The sequence below is a fragment of the Amphibalanus amphitrite genome, unplaced genomic scaffold (genome assembly GCF_019059575.1).
Source record: "Amphibalanus amphitrite isolate SeventyFive unplaced genomic scaffold, NRLGWU_Aamphi_draft 000072F_arrow, whole genome shotgun sequence".
NCBI classification, from domain to species: Eukaryota; Metazoa; Arthropoda; class Thecostraca; order Balanomorpha; family Balanidae; genus Amphibalanus; species Amphibalanus amphitrite.
In genome coordinates, this window is record NW_024881568.1 from 472,122 (window position 1) to 493,599 (window position 21,478).

Here is a 21,478-nt window from a genome sequence, read left to right on the forward strand (position 1 = left end):
TAAAGGGACCCTCCCACCTTCAAAAAAGTTAATGAATTGGCATGAAAGTGATGTCCCTTGGTTCAGAAAGAGCGGAAACGAATATCTACCAAATTTCACCGAAAAATATTCACTGGTTTTCAAGATATTAGGCTTTTACTTTTGTTTACTTTTTGGGATCTCCCCTGTTACTAGCGACTTTATTTGGAAGCAATAATTTGGCAGCCTTAAAGTGCGGCAGACGTTGCGCGCAAAGCAGCGTATGCCACCACGTGTTTACGATGGTTTTAGTCTAAGATTTAAAAATCGTTAGATCTCCGCTGACGTCACAAATTCTAAGGGGGCATTCCAATGCATTAGCCCCTTAGAATCCGAAAACTGCAAGTTTGAAATTCCATATCTTCGAATTAAAGCATTTTTCGATGTTGTGAGTGCCCAAACCGGTATTTGCAGGCCATGGCCACCAATTTGGCTATCTCAACTCAAAACTAATGTTAAGGTGGGAGTGTCCCTTTAAAGGTGGGATAGTCCCTTTAAGTCAACACTCAACGCTTCCTCTTTTTTTAATCCGGCGCCCATATTATATTAATGCCATTGTGTCGTCGGCTGCGCCACCTCTCAGCTCCTCTATCCTTCTGGTCCCCCTTTTACTCCAGCACCCCCTCCCCCTTCCTCAGTTTCCGGTGTGGTGGCGAAGCGTGCCAAAATAGCGCGTGCCCCCACCACAAACCTCTGCATGTGGCCATACTGCGGTGAGCGGCAATATTCACCACCTGACCTCACCTCCCACGAGGGGGGGGGGGAAGGGGGCACCTGGACCCGCCTCCGGGGCTGAGTCGGTTCTGGTGCTGCGGTCAGCAGCGGGATTCTCGCCCCCCCCCCTTCCCCACGGCTTTGTCATGGTGCTGACCTGGGGCCTGGGCGGGCTAGGAGGGGGGGGGGGGGCAGTGTGACCGGTGATCTCTGCAGCGCAGGCTACAGAGGGTATTGTGATGGTTTACATCAGGTCAGATCCTTCGGTAGGTAGGTATTCAATAAGCAGAAATATAAATAGTTATCGAAAGTTCGAAATACTCAGTACACTACTTACACATGTCAATTTTACCCGGAAATATTCCTCGGACGACGCCCCGAGCACAACCATATGACCTCCAGCACTTCTGCAGAGCACCGTGGGAAAGCACACAGCCTCACGCACTGTCCAAACTGTGCCATTTTGCACGGCTGTTCACAGCGCACATCTGTGACGCGCCGTATAGGTATACGTCGCCCCGGGTTGGTGGTGTCACGCCTGTCGCCAGCCGACAGTTGGGACTCAGTGGGAGGCGGCGCCGGCATCTGACACGAGCGCCGCGAAATTCAGCGAGTCGAACCAGGATGAAACGGTTATTTTTGTTGGATTAGGCTCTCTCAGTGCCTAAAAGCTCATCTTAGAGTCATGAGATGGGCTAATGAGTGCAGAGAGGCATAGGGCCAAGTCGACCACTGGCTGAAGGGCCGCAGCGGCTGAGTCATTTCCGTTACATTGGGACAGGATCGTATTCGCACCCCAAGAAAATGGTCGCCGGTGCACTCAGACGGTCACCTTACCAAATAGATCTTTCTATATGATGGCCTGGCCCACAGTACAGGCGCAACAATGTATTTATTACGGTGGCGAATATTTATAAGGACTTCAACTAGCTGCACGTCGTGCGCGACAATATAGCTATTGCCCCCCCCCCCCCGGGACTCACCGCCGAAAAAAGCCACTCCCAGTCCCCTACTATGCCCTGTACCAACCACGCGGTCCGCCCGGCCCCGGCGATAGGTAAACATGGTGACACTGCCCCTCTGCCGGGTCGCCGGCTGAGTGAGCGGTGAAAATAAACATCTCCCCGGCCGGCCGGCCGGCCGCGGGCTCCCTGCCGCCAGTCGCTCAGACGGTCTCCGAGTGTAGCCCCGGGCGGTGCGTGTCGCGCGGGGTCGGTCACCGGCGCGGATAGCCTGAGCGGCTGTGGCTTGGGCAGTGCGCAGAGCCAGAGCGATGGGTCGGACCGGCACACGGAGAACGGGAGGGCTGCTGCTGCTCGTGGTGATGCTGATAAACAGGTAAGTTATGATTCTCTTCCAATAGATTTGGAGCTTGGCATCAATTACTGTTGCTGTAGGACTAAACACAGCCGATCGACAGACAGCCATTAGAGATCCATTCTCCCATCAGGTCCTGGGCCCTTGGTCCCGCTAAATCCTACCCTCAGGGTGGTCGGTACCGGTACGTTCACTGCGTCCGATGTTGATGTGCCTAAAGCTGTCATTTCTCCGCAAATGATTGTTCCAATCGACTGGCACCTCACCCTAGTTTCGAGGTCAAAGTTGTAAGTACACTATATTGTGCTCGGTACGGATAGGTATTCATTATTCATAAGAGCCGCCGCATGCAGCTAGTGGCGAGTCTTTGTGGAACCTTTCCCGCGAAGCTGCATGTGGGACAAACCGAAGCGCAAATAGTGTTCTTTTTTTTGCTTTGTTTTGTTGGGACCATGCTCTTTCGGCCTGAAAAGACCACTGTAGAGCTACATGGGATATTAGGATAGGGCGTAGACAAGACATTGGGCTGTGCGGGCACCGACAGTGAGCCGCAGCGGCGAGACCGTCCCGGTGGGACCGGATTGCCCCGGCATAGGACACTGGACAGTCCGCCCGCCGCTCAAACGGTCACCCCGGAGACTGGAGAGGATTTTACCGGGTCCCGGTGTGGGCCCGGCCTCATCCACCGGTTGGCTGGTGGGCCAGTGGTGGCTGCTCTTCAGGATGGTGAGGACTGAGGACTGGGGACGGATGCGAAGAAGGTTTTAGGCCCTTGTAAGTTACAAGGGCAAAGCTTGTGAGTTCTGGCGCACTTTCCGTGCGTTGGCTATGATGCGACCCTGTATTGGGCTTATTGAGGTGGCATAGGCTGCGCAAACAGTTCTTGCACCAATTAGTTGATATTTTCATCCGAAAATTTAAGTCGCTGCTTTACAATCGATTGTCCTCAATTAAAATTGGCGAATCGTCTCGGGTGTTCATTCCATGCCGTTCAGAAAAGTAATCAACAGGCACCTGCGAATAACCGTCTTGGAGGACCATTGACCGTATCGTCGAGTGCATACCTAGGGTGGCCACTGGCAATGTAACACGGCCCGACCGGTGCTGACAGAAGTCACGTGACTTCCCCCTTGCCGGCTAATGTCACGTGACTGGTCGTGCTGACGTATAGCCCAGTCACGTGACCGGCCGTGCGGTGAGCGCCCGGTGTGCAGTGCAGTGTGCAGTTGCACGCCGCGGACGAGCTGTTGTGTTTACCCAGGCGCCGGCGGGTCGCTGCGGCCGGTGATTCAGGGGCAGTTTCGGGCCGGGCCGGGCCGGGCGGGGAGCACCATGACTGGCCGGTCGGACCTCGGGTGGTGCCACCTCGCGGGACTTCCCGTGATGAAGGCAGACGTGATCGCTGAATGTTGATGGTAAAAAGGCGATGACTGGTGAGGGTTCGATAGCAATGTTTATTGATGTCTGGATAACTTTCAACCTAGCAAAAAGATGTAGCGTGTCCAAAGTGATGCGAGTTTTTTTTTTGTGCATGAGGTTAGTTATAAGCAAACATCGTGTTTACTATGGTTGCATGTTATGAAAGCATGACAGCACGGACGATGTTTGCAGTCTTATGTAAGAACCTACTCACTTTGGATACATACCTATCCAATTGTTTTTCTAAACGTGCACTATGCGACGTTTTTAACTATTGTATTTTAGTCTGAACTCCTGTGAGCGGAATAAAGTTATACGATAAGCATTTCAACGCGGGTCTTTGGTCTGCAAGGTTACAGTGACATATCTGTTTCTGTGTTGCAGCCTGCAGTCTGCGTCCGCTCGTACCGATGCCGAGATATTCGACATGCTGGTGAAGGGCTACAAGCCGGAGGAAGCCCCCGACCGGTATGGCGCCAGTAAGTTAAAATGCTGGTCGCGGTGTACGGACTAGCTGCGTGAAATCGTCGATAATTAATTCGTCAAGTTGATAACCGTTTAATTTCAAATGCCGAGGTCACGACTCACCGATCAGCGATTTACCTAAGTGGAGTTGCAATTTCAACGTCAGTGTAAGTGTAAACGGTAAATTATTTTCTAGTCGTTTTCAACTTTATTTTCATTTTGCAATTTTATCCCGCAGGTACATATGTTCTGTTGACTGTACGTATTGTACTTGTAGACAGAACATGTCATCACTATTCACTGCACACACTAAACCCCTCACGCTTACCTACACATACCTAAGTAGCTACTTACACAGCACAGTAAAAGAGCTTAGGTATGCAACATGTAATAAGTGCATTTTATATTCGCGCTTCTGTTCCCAGATGCGGGGTACATCGAGGTGGGCGTCCGCGCCATGCTGGAGTCCATTGCCGTGGATGAGAAGGGCTCGGTGAGTGTTGTGCCTCTATACCTACCTACTAATTTTCCAATAGTATCTACCTACACTCCGCTGGTGAAGTTCCTCCCTCCCTTCCGCCGTGTTTATATTTTTGTTTGCGTAAAACGACAAGTGAACCATCGTGCTAGTGCGACATGAACCTAAAACCTTTTCTGTTAAAGTCGGAAAATACTTCGGCGAAGTAGACATGCAATATGCATGCTAAACCACGTCAATGTCAGCCGTTAACATTATAGAAAACAAAATTTGCAACGCACCTACATGCAGTAGATTTCGAGGGTAACGCCGTTGCTTGAAAGTTTCCAAAGATGGCGTATCATAATAAGGACAAATAAAGGGCAACTTGTCATGCTCGCGACATAGCCGATCACTTGCCGTGGTCAACGGTAGTGTTGTCAACCAACGATGCGCACTTGTCCCATCCTAGCGACCAACGAGACATGAGCAGACGACTGTCGGCAGTCATAGTAGCTTTATTTGCACCGCGATGGTCGGAAGTCGCCTGCGAGATGCCTGTTTTGTTTATTGTTCCTCTGCCCTCCCCCTCGTCCTCGTGCTGTGCCACGAGGGACTGTCGCCTCTGTCCCGACAAGGGCCCCCTGCTGCCCAGTGTCCCAGTGTCCGTGGTAGGAGATCTTCATTCTTCAAGCTGTTTATTGGAAGCTCAATTGCGGTTCGCCGTACCTATTGAGTCATGTTTTTTTTTGTAACCACTTCGTTCCACTTCGTTCCACTTCGTTCCACTTCTTTACTGGCATTTGTTGGGCTTGAGCCTTGAGATTCGTCTTATAAATCTTATTATGTGTTCCTGTATTACTAGGATTATAAAAAGAAACGGTACAAACTACGAACTGCCCTTAGACAATCGTTCTAAACGCTTCTGATGCTTAGATTGCATATTTTTTTCGTCTGACAAAGACGGTTATTTTTTTTCTGCCGTAATGATCTATAGCAGTCAATACTCACACATCAATAAAGTAACGTCTACATTTCCCTACAGCATCTGTGCTTAATCAGTTGTCAAATTACAATAACATGCCTGATTTTGTCTCAAATATAACGATTATACCTAAAATTATTGGTGAGAAACGTAAACACTGATGAAACACCAATGCAATATAAGCTGCATGACAGCGGATGGATGTTGCCATGTCTCCTGAGTGTAGCAACATGTCTCAATGTCTAACAACGAGCCGTAAGTTGAATTGCCGGGCGTCTAGAGACCGGTGTCGTCAGCCGGTTGGCAGATGTTGGGACAGACGCACCACACCCAGTTGACGAGTGACGAGACGACTGACGAGTGACAAGAGTTTGAGCGGCCGGAAACTCACACCGACAAACTGCTGTATCTTCAGCAGCCCGCAAAGAGTGCCGTGTAAATGTTTGAATGTTTGAATGTTTATGTTTGAATTGTTGTAAATCTTTGTTTGAATGTTGTGTTTGAATGTTTGAATTGTTGTAAATGTTTGAACTCACACCGACAAACTGCTGTATCTTCAGCAGCCCGCAAAGAGTGCCGTGTAAATGTTTGAATATCTTTAGCTCAATCCGAGTGAGACACACTTGGAATCCTGTTTGAGCGGCGAGCTGTCACGTCGGGACAATCTCTTGTCAATCTCCGCTGCGGCTCACCAGTCAGTGGTCCGTTCAGACTCAGTTCTGCCTCAGAACCATCTATTCAGTTCCTTAGAAAAGGTCTCCATTCTTTTCTTTTTTGTTATCCCGTAGATCAAAGGTCTTATATAAGACCCAAGGCCGAGAAGGCTTGATTCCAAAAACAAAAAATAGCAAAGAAGGAAAAGAGCACTGCGGTAGCTCTTACTGCCGGCACCAGACATGTCAATAGCAGCCCAGGGTATATAGAACAACGGGTACACCAACGACGCGGAAAGCGCCCATTTTACCTGGATGATGTACATGGAAGGTGATATATTTTTTGAATATGGAATGAATAGGATATTCCATTCTGACGAGTAAAGCCAAATTCATAAAGCAGTTATTTTTAAATTATATGAACCAGAAATAACATACTAACCATAGTTTAAAACTTAGCATAAAGATAGTTGAAAAGCCTATAGTTGATACTAAGATGGAAGGAATCTATGGAAGGCGGAAATGGCGCAGCTGTTTCATTCTTAAAATGTGTTCGCAAGCAGGATTTACGTGACGCTAGCGACATCTATTAATGTAATTAGGGACGCTCATTGGCTGATCGCGTCCGTGAGCAGTATCGCTAACTGACGCTAGTACAGGGTTGAGGCAATGTGCGCATGCGCAGGAACTAGTGCTCTCATGAAGGGGCTTTTGGTACCTCGGGCAGCGCCCAATGCTTTTTGGACCTGTTATGGCCTCCGCATCGAAAAATGCTAGATAAAAAGGTTGTAGAGGAAGCTTGAGGCTACCTTTCCCCACAATAATATTGGCACTTTATCTTTTTACTTACGTGTGGGGCTCGCTTGAAAAAGGTCGATTTAACATGCAAACCCTATGGGGTAGTAGTTTTTGAGCGCCCATTTGGCCTAATGCTACCAACTGTTACTGGCTACCCCTGATAGCAGCCAGTACCTACAAATACATCCGTAAGCTTTCCGACGGCGACATACCCCAGCGTTTGACCTCTTACCTGTACCACTGACCTCTGTGCCCCAGGCGGTGACCTTCCAGTGCCTATAGGGGCATTCCACGTCAAATCAAACACCGAAATCCGTCATCCCCTTCGATTTTTCTGAAAATTTGTAGGCAGACTGGGCATGGTTCAAAACTGAGTTACGTGTAATATTTTCGAAATTTGATAACGTATCGCCGAGATATAGGTCATCGAATATAGCCAAAAATGCCACACATCATTTTTTTAAATGCTTATAACTCTGGTTCCTTTTCTGGTATCAAAATGATATTAACAGGGTCTTGTAGGCAATTGATAAGGCTTTGATTTTTAATTATAAAATTAAATTGAAGTGACCTTGAATTGCATTTGACCTTGAATTAAAACAGAAAAATTTAAATAGCAAAAAACACGCCACCTTCGATTTGAGTAATTTTTACATATTATGTCCGTCACAATGTTCCTAACCATCTGTGAAAAAATTGGAGTAGGCCATTCATAACTTCCGCGGCAAACGCCGTTTTCATGCATCAACATCACGCAACCGCGCGTGACCTTGAAAGACAGAGTCAAGACATGCTTGCTTGTGTACACTTTCTGAAATGAATGATTGCTGATTAGTGATATCCCAAACTCTGCGAGAATGGAAATGCATAGTCATCGAAGTCAAGCATTCACGTTCCATTGTAAAAGTGTCTCAGGCAAACGGTATTTTGCGGTGAATTTTGAGCCGTGTGGAAATGCATCATGAAATAAATTCAACGAAAACATTATCACGCAACGATATCTTCACGTCTTTTGATCTTCACTATACGAAAGAACATACATTTTTGAGTATGTATGGGGAATTTCTAGTTAATCCGATAATAAATATGGCAGTTAGAGTCCTGCTAAGAGTAACATGTCGCCGGCTGAGGCGGGATCGGCCGACGCGGGAAACGCAGCAGTCACAGTTTTGTGTTTACACGTTCATATTTCAATTGTTTACCAACCTATTTTCAGAATTCTTTCACCATAAGATTGCCTGTACATTTCTTAGTCTTCTCACAAAATTTGACGCGAATCGAACGTAATCAGCGGTAAGGAGCGCGATGTAAAGACGGAACCGTTCCGTTCCGTCCCGGCACAGTCTACAATTCAGGCGGCGCGTAGCGGTCGGCGCCGGCTGCCGAGTCGCCGCGTCGCCGCGGCGACAGGATGTTCACTTTACACCGCTATTACTAGAACCGTTGTGAACCGATTTTCTTATTGCTTGCACGATGAGATGTGCAATTCAATTCTGGACAGGTAGCCATAAGTAATTTCGCATCAATAAATATTGATGCGATATATTGATATTATGAGATAATAGCCATAATATTGATATTATGAGATATTGGCGAAAAACAGGAGGGGTGGGGCGAAATTCACTCTTCCCCCTCCACTGCGCGTGCTAACATACGTTTGCATATGTGCCATTTTCTTCAAAAGTTATGAATGGCCCACTCTAATTTTTTCACAGGTTGTTAAGAATATGGTAGGCAATAAAATATATGAAAATGAGCCAAATCGAAGGTGGCGTGTTTTTTGCTATTTCAATTTTTGTGCTTAAGAACAGAGTTAAGCAAATTTCAAGGTCATATATTTAAGTCGATGCAATTCTAAACAAATGCTTAAGAAATTACCTAAACAGTAAGGTTTATTTCATTCAAATCAAACAAGTACAACCAAAGTTATGGTCGTTCAAAAATATAAAGATGCAACATTTTGTAAAAATTTGATGCCCTATAGGATTTAGAAGACCTGTGGTCAGAATGTGCAAAAAACATCAATGTAATGTCCGGGGCGACACAGGAACTCGCTCACAAATTTATAATGAAATCGCTGATGGTAAGGTGCAAAACAGCCGATTTTTGTTCGATTTGACGTGGAATGCCCCTATAGCGTCTGACCTCTGACCTCTGTTTCCAGGCGGTGACGTTCCAGTGTCTCCAGCGGTTGACGTGGGACGACATTCGTCTGAGGTATCGTTCAGCCCCAGCGGCGGGCGGACTCGTCATCTCACACGCCACCGCAGGTAAGGAAAGAAGGGCAGTCGGCAACGCTGGAGCCTCGAGCTGAAGTCTTTCCTTGGATATCAAAAGCCATTGTTGAAATTAAATGCATTTGGTATTCGGAATTTTGGCATAGGGTAGAGCTGGGTCGGGACGGTCAGTGCCGTTGATCATCTGGGACTATACGGCAGAATGTTTCATTGTTGAAAAACTGTAGGTTAACGTGTAAAACGTTAATTTCATAAATTCGTTTTTGAAATTTTCATAAATTCGTTTTTGGGTTTAATTTCATAAACCCATTAGCACTTAATTTCATAACTTTCATTGGCTTTTGGAGTCGTGTTCACCGTTCAGCCTTATCAGACATGTGCATGGATCCGAGAAAATGGATCTGGGATCTGACCTCACGGATTCTGATCTCGGATCCGAGGGGATCATAGATCCAGCTCTTTGATTTATGGAGAGATCCGTATGGATCATAGATCCGAGTCTGATTTTTTGCTTGAGATCCATTGATATCATAGATCCTCACTTTTTGTCAACGCATAATAAAAGATCTTGTTGCAACTTGCAACTCGCAAACGTTACGTTTAGTGATTTTATGTGATTGCACGTCAAAATCCATAGGTTTGTAGCACTTATTGGCTTAGAAACACTTGGAAACGTTCCAAATGCTGCTAATGGCGGGATCCATTTAAATCATATATCTTCGCTCTTGGTTTATCGTCAGATCCAATGAGATAATAGATCCATGAATTTTTTCACGACGGATTCGGTGGGATCATGGATCCTAGCTTGCAGTTTGCTCCGAGATCCATTGAGATCATATATCCATTACTCGGATCCATGCTTATGTCTGGGCCTTCTGCTCCTAACATGTCAATGTTGCTGTTCTCAGGGGTGCCGACTGCGCCCCGGATATGGCTGCCGTCGCTGATGTACCCGCGAGCGCTGATGGTCGACTTCGATAACTCCATGGATAACTCGTTTTTGGTTCGACCAAATGGCACCATCACCTGGCAAAGAAGGTATTTCGAACCATTAAAAGACGGCCTTTTGGTGACAAACGAGTGAGCGCATTTGTGGGTCCTGTTCGTGCGGCGTGCGCACATGCAAAGCGAGACTTTCCACCTGGCTTGTTCAGGCCACTACATATGCCTAGTTATCGGACACTCGGTCCGCTTGTGCTTGCATTTTCCGGCCGAAAAACGAATTTTGCGCTCCGCGCTCCCTTTCGATGTCACTGTAATAAAGTATTGATTGACGCTGCTTACTTTCAGGGTCCACGTGATGGTGCCTTGTGAAATGCAGCTGGATTCGTTTCCATGGGATGAAAACTCGTGTGTCTTCACGATTCGGCAAGGTATGCGTGAATGACAGTTGTATTTATATCACCCTGACACCAAACAATTGACGATAGGCAAGCATAGGCTGGGGAGGATCTCTTTCGCCTTTATCCGAAGTGTTAACATTCGATATGTCTGTAATAAATAAATGGTCCTAATTATTATTTTTACTTTCGAATTGGTGGTCGTTGTAGCTTTTATTATTAGGTATTAGTGTTTCGTAAGACGTATGCTGTCTCTCAGACTGGTTGGTCCTATCACGCCAGACATATGAAAACAGACGAAATCCTATCACGTAAAACAGACAGCCACGTGATAGTCTACGGTCAATCACGATAGGTGGTCATGGGCCAATGTGTCGAACAGCCAGCCCTCAGGAGCCGCCGTGGTATAAACTGTGTGCCACCTCCCCCACCCCCTCCCCCGCCCCGCAGACCTGGACGGGGAGGTGCTGATGCTCAACTGGACCAGGGTAGCCGGACGGCCCGTGCAGGCCGGACCGCACTTCAGCGTCACCAGCTTCGAGCTCACCTCTCTCGGCGTATCGTCCTACACCGTCTCACCCAACGACATCACAGGTCAGCGGTGACGTCAGTGTGTGACGTCAGTGGTTCGTCAGTGGTTCGTCAGCGTGTGACGTCAGTTAGTTGCATAGGTTAGGAATTCATAACATCGCCGTTGTTATGGATTCTATCGACTCATTCACCAAGGCTTCCACTCAGCTCAGCGAGAAGATGAAATGTCATGAATTTAAGTGCATGTCGAAGTACAGCTGTCCTTGATATCGGATGTTATTTTTGTCGCTTAATAACGATTTAGCTATTAGTCACCGACAGGGGCGGATCCAGAAAATCTCCAAGGGAGGGGCCATTAGAAACCAGGAGGCCCCCCCCATAATCCCACCTGTTGGAGGCCCCATCTTCCCACTTGTTGGCCCCCCCCCAAAAAAAAAACTGCGTCTATTGAGCTTATCTAGCTGTTCAGGCAACATCTCAACATCTGTGCAGGCTTGGAGGCCCTCTGTGCAGGTTAGGAGGCCCTGTAAAAGTGGTCATCTCTGTGAGTATAAGAGACCTCCAAGTTATGAAAAGCTTTACCAATCTTCTAACAAAGAAGTCTTCTCAGCTAGTCTTCTAAGAAATAACAAAGTGGGTAGGTTAAAAAAAAACTCATCGGATTTCGGCCACTTTATTTTCAGGAGGCCCCCTTTTCAGCTTTTTAACTTTTTAACTTTTTATTTTATTTTTGAAAAAATCGGCCAAGGGGGGGCCATGGCCCCCATGCCCCCCCCCCTTGTATCCGCGCCTGGTCACCGAAATGTCGATTACTTAGAGCTTGAGTATCACCATATAAATTGCACCTTTCCCTGTTTTCTAGATGTTATTCATGAAGTGCATGTGTATTGCTTGAACGCCGACTCTACGTTCCAGGCGAATCATTACGCTCCAAGTCGCTGGTGATGCGAGTGACGTTGAAGCGGCAGTCCGATTATTACGTCATCAATGACGTCATACCCACCTCGATACTGGTGGTGGCCGCCTACATGACGTTCTGGCTCCCTCCAGAGGGTAGGTTAAACGGGGAATGTGCATTGGTGTGCGGTTCTCTGGCAGTGCTGATGGCTCACGCTCACTCCTTCTCTCCCCTCTGGCTCCTTCTTAATTCTATGTGCTAATGGTTCGCTCACCCTCTCTCTCTCTCCCCCTCTCTCTCTCTCTCTCTCTCTCTCTTTCTCTCTTTCTCTCGTCCTCTCTCAGCGTTGATGGCTCACTCTGCCCCCCCCTCTCTCCCTCAGCGGTGATGGCTCGCTAACCTCCCCCTCCCCCTCTCTTCCTCAGCGGTGATGGTTCGCTAACTCCCCTCTCTCGCTCTCTCTCAGCGGTGATGGTGCGCTCTTTGGTCAGCTCCTTCATGCTGCTGGCCTGTTTCCTAGTATCGGCCATCACCGGTAGGGCGGCGCCACTGGCCACCTCGCTGACGGCACTGAACGTGTGGAACCTGGTGTGTCTGTTGCTGCTGCTGTGGCCGCTGGTGCAGAGTCTGGTCGTGTACCACATGTCCCGGAGGCCGTCCGGAGGCGGCGGCAGCGGCTCCGGAGAGAGTGGAGGGGTCGGCGCTCTGCCCAAACTGATGGAGCTCAACGGGAACGGAGAGGCAGACGTGGAGGTGAGAGAAGTGAAGAAACGGGATTGGGAGAATGTATCAAGACTACCGACTATGTGAGAGAATACGCTGCGCAGCTGTCGTTATTCACGTACGCAAAAGTTTTTTATCGATGTTTGTACCAAAACAGGGTTATGATATTCATTTACTCAGATAATGAGCATCGGAAAAATGCGTCAAATGCCAGTAAAATACCTCAGTGGGACTACGACATGACTACACTCTACAGCGCTGACGAACTCTGCCCGGTGTTCCCCGGTTCCAGGCCATCAGCCCGGACCCGTCGCTGCCGCCGCCTCCGGCCGAGGCTGAGCTGGGCCCGCTGCCGCCGCGCCCCGGTCTGCGTCCTCAGATGGTGGACGTCGTCAGCCGGGTGCTCTACCTGCTGGCCTTCGTCGTCACGGCCATTGTGTTCGGTGTGCTCTACTCGTGAGCCTGGAGGTGGGAGAGGTGCGGGGGTGACGGAACGGTGGCGTGTTTCGTGAGAGCGGCTCAGGAGGTGGAGCAGTGGTACCTATGGTGTAGCCGTGTAGGATGGTGAGTGTGGACTGAGGAAATCAGCGAGGAAGTCTGGACGCTGGAGAGAGATCAGTGACACAGTGAAGGTATGACGAACGTGTGTACATGTGTACATAGGTGGCTATTCAGTAGTCATTATAGATATGTTGAACGGTGACAACAATTTGCAACATGTTTCGATGGCCTGTCGGTAATACTCAGATCAGCCACAGCGTTTACATACATTTTTAAACAATATGCAACGAAGAGAAAAAAATGGTGTTCCAGTTTGGGTGTGCCTTTTTATAATATGGAGTTAGTGCCAAATTGATGTGTGTGATGTGAGCATTAATATGTCAAACGCTAGCGTACACGATACCGATTGAATGCGTAATAATATGCCGGAGTGTGATTTATAATAAGATATATATGTAGCCTAAAAAAGGCGCTGAAGCGGTTATTCAGGCTCTGTTGACTTGGTTTATCAGCTCCCAGTAGTCAAGATATTTATGTAATAAATAGTTTGACCCGAGATGGGGACTTCTTTGATCGATTCGCTGGTCCGGCACATGTCACTGACAGAATGTGACAAATTTCCGCATAGTTCCAGACGTTATCATGGTAGCCAGAAGCCTTATACGCTGGAGGCTTTCAGGCCTTACGGAAAAAAGTTCGTATGTAGTAAACACTTATCGCTACAAAACACGAGCCATATTTATTGCACAACAACAATAACGGAGACACTGCATGGCGACCAGCACAGGCCGCACAGGCTGAGAAAACAATACCTCATAATCACGTGACATCTCTATCCGGCCGTACGTCTGGTCATGTGACTCGGGCCAGCACGGGAAGCGCCGGAGATCCCCATCTGCCCCTGTTCCTCCTGGAAGAGACGCTAGCGCCGCCAGTCACACATGGAACATCGGCACTGGACACGGACCATTCGCGCCGGCCGCGCAGAGGCTACGTCTGCGGCGTGGGGTCAGCGTTCGCCGGCGGCGCGGGGGTCTGGACCGACACCGGGTGGACGGCGGGCACCTCTGTGGGCGCCTCCTTCCTCCTGCCGCCGCGGATCCAGCCGCGGAACAGCCGCGACGACACGGACGAGTCCGACGGCAGGTCGTTCTCGACATCGCTGCGCTCCTCGGGGATGTCGGCCGGCTTGGAGGCCAGGATCTGCGCGGCGCGACTGCGCATCGACGACACCTGTTTGACGAGGGAGCGGCGCCGGCCGACCGCCGGCCGACGGTCGGTCGGCTGCTCGGCGATCAGGTTGTTCTCGTACTCGCTGAGCACTAGGTAGTTCTCCACCTTGTTGCAGGACGTGATGTCGCCCTGCAGCAGGTTCAGCTCGAGCTCGATGTCCTCGAACAGGGCGTCGGGCAGGTCCATGTCGGCGATGCCCTCCTCCGAGATGCAGGTCAGCTCCTGCTTGCGCAGCTCGTGGCTGCTGTTGACGGCCGCCACCCTCTGCTTCAGCAGGTTCAGCACACGCTCATCCACATCAGGCAGCGAGTCGGCCCGGTCCCGGGGCGTCTCTGGCGGCTCTGCGCGCGCCTCGCCGCCGGGCGCCGGCTCGTGACGGTGCCGGTGCGCCCGCCGACGGCCCCGCCGCCGGTGGAACGCGATCAGGAAGATGCTGATGCTGCCGATGACGACGAAAGTGGCGCTGAAGTAGTAGCCCGCCTTGCCGCCCACGGCGACGTTGATGTACCCTGCAGACCAGAGATAAACGTCAAATGAGAACCTGGTAGAGTCACCACCTGAGACGGTCTGTGAAAATTCGGATTCAATGCCGAATAGGGAAGAGTATCTATTGGCAAAAGTTCGATGCCCTTTCATCTGGAAGTCATGTACCACGTGTGCACCGTTTAGTCCTGTTAGTGCCCAAAACTTATGCCGAAGTAATAAGTGAACCACTACATTTTAATCCAGCACGATTTCACTGGAAACGGGACATCGATTTCAATCGACACACGAACTCACATAGACCTTTGTGTACCAAAGTCTGTGCCTCAGGTATACCGAGGTCTGTGGAACTGACGATGCCCTCTCCCCCGTCAAGCATTGCCCCACTCTCACCTGTGACCGGCACGCCTATGACCATGGGCAGCGCTTGGCTGCCCTGGACGAAGCCCCACGTCTTGGCGAAGTTCCTCGCGCGCACCTTCTCGTAGGTGCACATCTTGAGGCTGTACTGGTAGCCGCCGTAGAAGAGGCCGTACAGCCAGGCGAAGAGCACGTAGCCGCTGTAGCCGCGTACGGCGGGAAGCGCCAGCTGGCAGGCGCCGCAGAGGAAGGACGAGGCCTGGCACAGGTACTGTCGGCTGATGCGACACTCCTGGCGCCACAGGGGAAGTGGTGGAGACAGTTACTAAAACACAGAGGTGTCAGAGGTCGTCCTAACAGAGCGCAGAACAGGGAGAAACCAGGATTTAGTCGGATATCAAAGTCATTTTATTCATTAAGACCACGAAACTTTACCCTACCACGAATGACGAAGCTTCACGACCAAGAAACCCAGCCCTTCTTGTACCTTCATCCTGCATACCCAATGGCCCAGCATAACGATAGGACGGGCACACTGGACGTACGCAAACACACAGAGTGTTGCTGTATATTTTTGTCTGTTTACTGATGGACCTCTCGTCCCAGCTGCCAGTGGTGAGTTATTGGACCGCCGTCTCCGTCCACAAACACAGCATCCGAGTGGTAACAGGCCACATATCGGTGACGCAACAAACGGACCGAATGGTCAGTGGACCTGCAGAACCCACCGTCCATACCTTCCTGACCCACTATCAGTAGAGCAATGGAAATCATTTGAAGATAGATGTCTCATAGGTCTTCCAAAGAGCCCGTATTGCACTTCCCGGGGCATTTTTAGCAATAACATCGCTCATAGGTAGGTATTATCGTGACAGAACTATTTATTTGTCATTCTTCATCGCTGACAAGGTAATTGTCTCACCTGGTTATTTCTGACGACGACAAACCCGAAGGCCCAGCAGCCGAGGGCCCAGCCGAGGCCGAGGTAGGTCTGGAGCAGCAGCACCGAGCCCTCACTCAGCCCGTCCTGCTGCGCCTGGTGGGCCTGCCGCGCAGAGGGCAGCACAGTCGGTGACAAGCTTATCACAGGTGGCGCTCGGCACTCGTCGGCAGAGGGCGGGCAGGTTCACAACGCTCCCAGCCGTAACTTCACTGTGGTGAACAGTAGCGGCGGAACACCTTCAATTACGGGGGGGGGGGGGGCACTGCTGACTTTTGGCCCCATTCTTTCCATGCAACGCCCATAGGGCTAATGTTAAAATGCCAAAATCAAAGGGGGGCACGGTGCCCCGGTGCCCTCCCCGTTTCGCCGCCTATGTTGGTGAATCCTCCTCTTTGAACGGACATGATGTATTTATCGATAAAATAGGTATTCATAAGTATCAGAGTAAAAGATAATTACTAAATTGTATGTAAGAAAAGTTTCGAGTTACAACCATCCTACCCAGTAGGTACCCACACATCCAGCGAAGCAAAAGTGCCGTTAACAGGTCCGTACCGCAGTCTGTACATATGTAAGTACCAACGGACTGGACGTCGATTTGTTTCGTCGGCATCCGTACACTCACCATGTAAATGAGCGGGGAGTGGAGTCCCACGGAGCTGAGGCTGGCAGACACCAGCAGGATGCGCACCGTCTGCGACTTCAGCATGGAACAGTCGAAAAACGGCGGCTTCTCGTCCACCTTATTCTTACCCTTTACCTGCAATTATATTGGAACGCTCATTGAGACATTTAGCAGTAGCGACCTGGAATAGGTGCAGCAACCCGGAAAGCTACTGTTGTAATTTTGCTTAAAAATGACACGGTGAAAGGGAGCCAGAATCAGGGCCTATTTTAACATGTTAACTGGGGGGGGGGGGGGGGGGGGCAAATGCCCCCGCACTCAACAGAATTGCCCCCTAGTCGTCGAGATTTGCCCACTATAAAAATGGACATAAAGGAACAGGGTGACAAACATACTACGTAACTACTGTGACTTGTTTTGCAATGGATGTCAAATGAGTCAGTCTGTAAGTAATGACCAGTGGTGTATCTAAGGGTGGGTCATATGGGTCATGACCCCCCACCCTCTTGGGGCCCGGGGACACCACAGGCCTGCCAGGGGCACCACCGGCCTGTCAGGGGCACCACAGGCCTGTTGGGAGCACCATCAACCTAGCAAGAGCACCATAGGTCTGCCAGGGGCACCACAGACCTGCCAGGGCAGGGGCACCACCTTGGGCCTGTCAGGGGTACCACCACAGGCCCGCCAGGGGCACCATAGGCCGAGCAAGGGCGCCACGGACCTGTCAGGGGCACCAGAGGCCTAGTATGGACAGCACATGCCTGGCAGGGACACCACCGGCCTCGCAGGGACTGGGACACCTTGGGCCTGTTAGTGGCACCACGTGCCTGTCGGGGACACTCCAGGCTTGTCAGGAGCACCACAGTCCTGTCAGGGCCCAGGGGCACCACCGGCCTCACGTGGACACCACCGGCCTCGCAAAGGCATCATGGGCCTGTCAGGGGCATCACGGGCCTGTCGTTGGAACTTCAGGCTTGTCAGGGGCACCACAGTTCTTTCAGATGCACCGGCGGCCTAGCACCATGGCACCATGTTTGGCCGAGGTCGCGATTCGGCGTATGTCGCCTCGCATTAGCCGCGCGTTTGCAGTCTTTTCGTGGTTTCAAACGTTCAAACATGGGATATGATGTTGCTCCCATGCATTAGGGTGGATGTCAAGATCACCGTAAGGTCAGGTCAGATCATTTACCTTTGATGACCTCGGTTCACATTTTCGAGTTTTATATGTTTCTAGGCTAGTTTTTGGAGCTGAATTCGAATTAAGCAACCATTTGACCATTTACGAAGTAGTTTTGGTGCCTTCGTAACATGTTACGAAGCTGTCAGAGGCGGTTGCCACCTACTACGAATACCCGGCAAAACCCTTACTGGTTGACCTGACCTGACCTGACCTGGCCTACATGCATGAAGACATCATCTATGATCATAAGTAACATGATATTCGTGATCAGCACCCCGAAAAACCATAGCAGCCACTCTTTACGACGCTCTAACAGGTCCCGATTTTCCCGACTTTTGGGTCAATGACCTGACCTGGAAGGTCAACCGATGACCTAGGACCTTAAAATTGGGTATAATCGGCTTCCTTTCATCACGGGCAACACGGTCGTTTTTCCGCGAAGCTCTAGCTCGATCAGGGGCCAACGGACCCTCCCCCCCCTATACGCTCGCTACTGGAAACACCAATACGGGCGAGGGTTAGTGGATTATTAAAGACAATTTTCCAGGTTGCCCCCCAGTCAAATTCCCTTAAAATAGGCTCTGGCCAGAATAGTGGCAAAACACTTTTTGCGAGGTCAGTCACTATTGCACTTAATGGCTAGCATTGTCGGTTCTGAGCGAGAACATTTAAATGGAAGCCGATTTAAAAAGCCAGGACTACCCACCTTTTTCTTGGAATTCTTCAGATGTAGGATGGCCCTTCGCTGTGGATGATACAATGATGCTGAACGATAAAATGTACCTAGCAGAAATGTGAAGAATATGACGCCCGTCACAGCTTGAAGACCTAACCTCCAGCCCTCAGACCTGTGAACGAAGGAACACATCGCTTATCAAATGACAAAGGGCAATACCTAATCCGGAAGCGTGGCAAGGCTTGCTTGCGAAACTCAAGGCAGCACGGTGAATATGAGTTTCTGAGGAACACTATTGAGTGGCTATTGACTTCCAATAAACTGAGTAAACGGCCGATTTTTAGCGTCTTTAACTATAAAAAATGTGTATATTTTGTTGAACGTGCTCAAGCACGGGCATTCAACGCTCGACAATATCTGCTGTCAGAACGATAACCAGCCGAGGCTGACAGCTCAGGACACCATAGATTTACGGCATCGACAGTTACAATCTGCCGAAAACATTACTGCCCCCCCCCCCTCCCCTCCCTCCAACGGTTCCTGACCGGGGTCATGAGCGGCAGCTTCACTTAGCAATCAATCAGTGATAGACAGCGATATTCGCTCAATAATGGCAAATAAGCTGCAGCCAGTGACAGCCAGATCAATGTAACATCTCCCAGAACATTTCCGGATCGTTTCTGATAGCTCAATTCTGTGGCAGACCACTATTGAGCCCACAAGCTGGGAGACATTTCTAGGAAGCCGGTCTAAGGCGATTGATTGTGATAAAAAATGATATTCTTGGATACACAACAATACTTTTGAATAATGGAATATGGGCTCTGCTATTTTAACAATGAGAAGACGAAAGCACTTTTAAGTGACAAGCTTCACTAAAGCAGCCTTATTTTCCCGTACGAAGTTTTTAATGGAAACATGTCCAGTCCCCTGCTGGCAGTGTCTGAGCGGCTGTGGTCGCCATATTGCTCCAGTCCTCACCCGATGGCGCCGTGCAGGAAGGCCGACATGACGGCCAGACCGACCCCGCTGCCCGACAGCACCACCGTCTCGACCAGCTCTCGGCGCCGCTTGAAGTACTGGCCCACCATCAGCGTGGACGCGTCCCGAGTCATGGAGACGCCCACCGCTGCAGGGAGGGCACAGAAGGGTCAGAACAGGGTCTCAACAGGGGTCCGGTCAGGGCAGGGTCACCGCAGGGGCCAGAGCCGGGTGAGAAAAGGGTCAGAGGCGGGTGACAAAAGGGTCAGAGCCGGGTGAGAAAAGGGTCAGAGCCGGGTGAGAAAAGGGTCAGGTCAGGGGTCAGAGTAGGGTCACAGCAGGGCCAGAGCGGGGCCAGAATAGGGTCAGAGCCAGAGTCAGGTCGGAGCAGCGTCAGAGCAGGGGTAAGGTCAGGGGTCAGAGAAGGGTCAGAGCAGGACAGAGCAGGGGTCAATTTAGCGGTTAGGTCAGGGGTCAGGGCGGGCAACGGGGTCAGAGTAGGGTCATGGCAGAGTCACAGCAGTGGTCAGCGATCTAGAGAGGGTCAGTGGTCATATCGAGAATCGAAAACGTATGTGGGCTGCAAAAGATTGTGTGGAACGGTAACCAGCAAGCAATGTTTTTTTGTTGCATGTGTCATTTAACAGCGAAAACAATCTCTGAAACATTTGAAAGATGAGTAACCAGTATAGGGGAAGTTGGGGGAACGCCGAATACTTTTTTCTGACGCCCGTAGCACGCAAGGTAGACAACATAAGCTATTCTTGTTGGCGTCATTCGAGAGGCCAGTCTTTTGCCTTTCAAACATACCAGGCGCATTTGATGAATTCGCACACCGTTAAGCGCACAAACTAAAAATATCAAAGAAGTGACTTTTTCGGCGTTGCCCCGGACTGCGGGGAGAGCCGAAAATGGGAGAAATGATCTACGGGAATGCCGAAATTGATGTTTTGCTATTTTATCTCAAATTTTATCCAGAATTCGTCAAAGCTGACACGCGTTTTAACCCGCGCCCCAGTGGCGGTCTCAGCCAACTTCGCCCTAGTGGGGGGGGGGGGGGCATATGTTACCACCCACCTCTAACTCAAAAACTAAGAGGGATAGAAAGACGCGATAAAAAGCAGTCGATAGCTCTTAATGTGTACGTTTGAAAGTATTTCAGTCATTTTTCACCGTAGAGCAATATTGGGGTCACCAGAGGTCATCAAAGGTCAAAATTTGCCAATTGTCATGATATTTTTCAGAAAACATGCCGTTATCTCAGGAACTATGGTAGCTAGAAAAACGCATGGAACAGCAAACGATAGCTTTTGAGCTCTTCTTTTGAAAAGGTCATTATCAATATTGACCTCAGGTCAACGGTTTAGCCTCCAGAGGGCAAAAACTCCAAAAATAGCTGTTTTTACGAAAAGTGTTTTTCGACAATAACTTTTGACTACAAAAAGCCACGGCATTTCTATTGCCAGAATCGTGTTCTCCTCGCCGAGACGCGTCGAATGAACTATAATTTGACCTTGAAAGATCAACTTGAAAATTTGACCTCAGGTCAAGGTCATGACCTGACCGGAAAAGGTCATGTTGCATATCAGTCGATGCGTCTCAACAAGACAAACACAATGAGACCATCCCCAGCGTTCTATCTCTTTCCAATCGCGAGTTATTGGCAAAAAACTGTTTGTAGCCTCAAGTGACCTCGGATGACCTGTCTAGAGGCTATCAGCAAAAATGACACCTTGGTCATCACGAGTGGACTAAATCATTGTGATTCTGAAATATTTGGACTGTTCCTATGCGTACACACGGATCTAGAGGCATTTTCATTTTTCTCCATTGCCTTATAATGGTAAGGTCACGCCACTGACCTGACCTTAGGTCACGGATATAAAAAATCCGAGATATACAAATTGTAGGCGTCTATAACATCATGCAATCCACCAAGTT

At 49.6% G+C, this 21,478-nt stretch overlaps 2 protein-coding genes across 2 annotated transcripts in view; one reads left to right on the forward strand and one right to left on the reverse strand.

Annotated features, from left to right (window-relative positions):
- The first annotated feature begins 1,842 nt into the window (after positions 1 to 1,842).
- On the forward strand, positions 1,843 to 13,612 carry LOC122379120 (glycine receptor subunit beta-type 4-like). The gene is made up of 10 exons (XM_043361062.1): positions 1,843 to 2,070; positions 3,853 to 3,947; positions 4,359 to 4,426; positions 8,991 to 9,096; positions 9,972 to 10,101; positions 10,354 to 10,436; positions 10,854 to 10,997; positions 11,850 to 11,987; positions 12,299 to 12,585; positions 12,848 to 13,612. The coding sequence occupies exons 1-10, from the start codon at positions 2,006 to 2,008 to the stop codon at positions 13,013 to 13,015; spliced, it is 1,284 nt and encodes a 427-aa protein (XP_043216997.1). The 5' UTR covers positions 1,843 to 2,005; the 3' UTR covers positions 13,016 to 13,612.
- A 164-nt stretch (positions 13,613 to 13,776) lies between these two features.
- The window catches only part of LOC122379104 (monocarboxylate transporter 2-like), a 69,929-nt gene continuing 62,227 nt past the window's right edge, over positions 13,777 to 21,478 (reverse strand). The window contains exons 4-9 of the mRNA XM_043361035.1: positions 19,538 to 19,685; positions 18,587 to 18,728; positions 16,701 to 16,835; positions 16,055 to 16,177; positions 15,166 to 15,424; positions 13,777 to 14,798 (exon numbers count right to left, since the gene is read on the reverse strand). Of these exons, the coding sequence (XP_043216970.1) occupies positions 14,047 to 14,798; positions 15,166 to 15,424; positions 16,055 to 16,177; positions 16,701 to 16,835; positions 18,587 to 18,728; positions 19,538 to 19,685 (1,559 nt within the window). The 3' untranslated portion in view covers positions 13,777 to 14,046. The remainder of the gene's footprint in view (positions 14,799 to 15,165; positions 15,425 to 16,054; positions 16,178 to 16,700; positions 16,836 to 18,586; positions 18,729 to 19,537; positions 19,686 to 21,478) is intronic.

Coding starts and splice junctions, on each gene's coding strand:
- LOC122379120 (XM_043361062.1), top strand. CDS start 2,006: ATGGGTCGGACCGGCACACGGAGAACGGGAGGGCTGCTGCTGCTCGTG. Junction 9,097..9,971: donor CATCTCACACGCCACCGCAG/GTAAGGAAAGAA, acceptor TGCTGTTCTCAG/GGGTGCCGACTGCGCCCCGG. Junction 12,586..12,847: donor ACGGAGAGGCAGACGTGGAG/GTGAGAGAAGTG, acceptor CCCCGGTTCCAG/GCCATCAGCCCGGACCCGTC.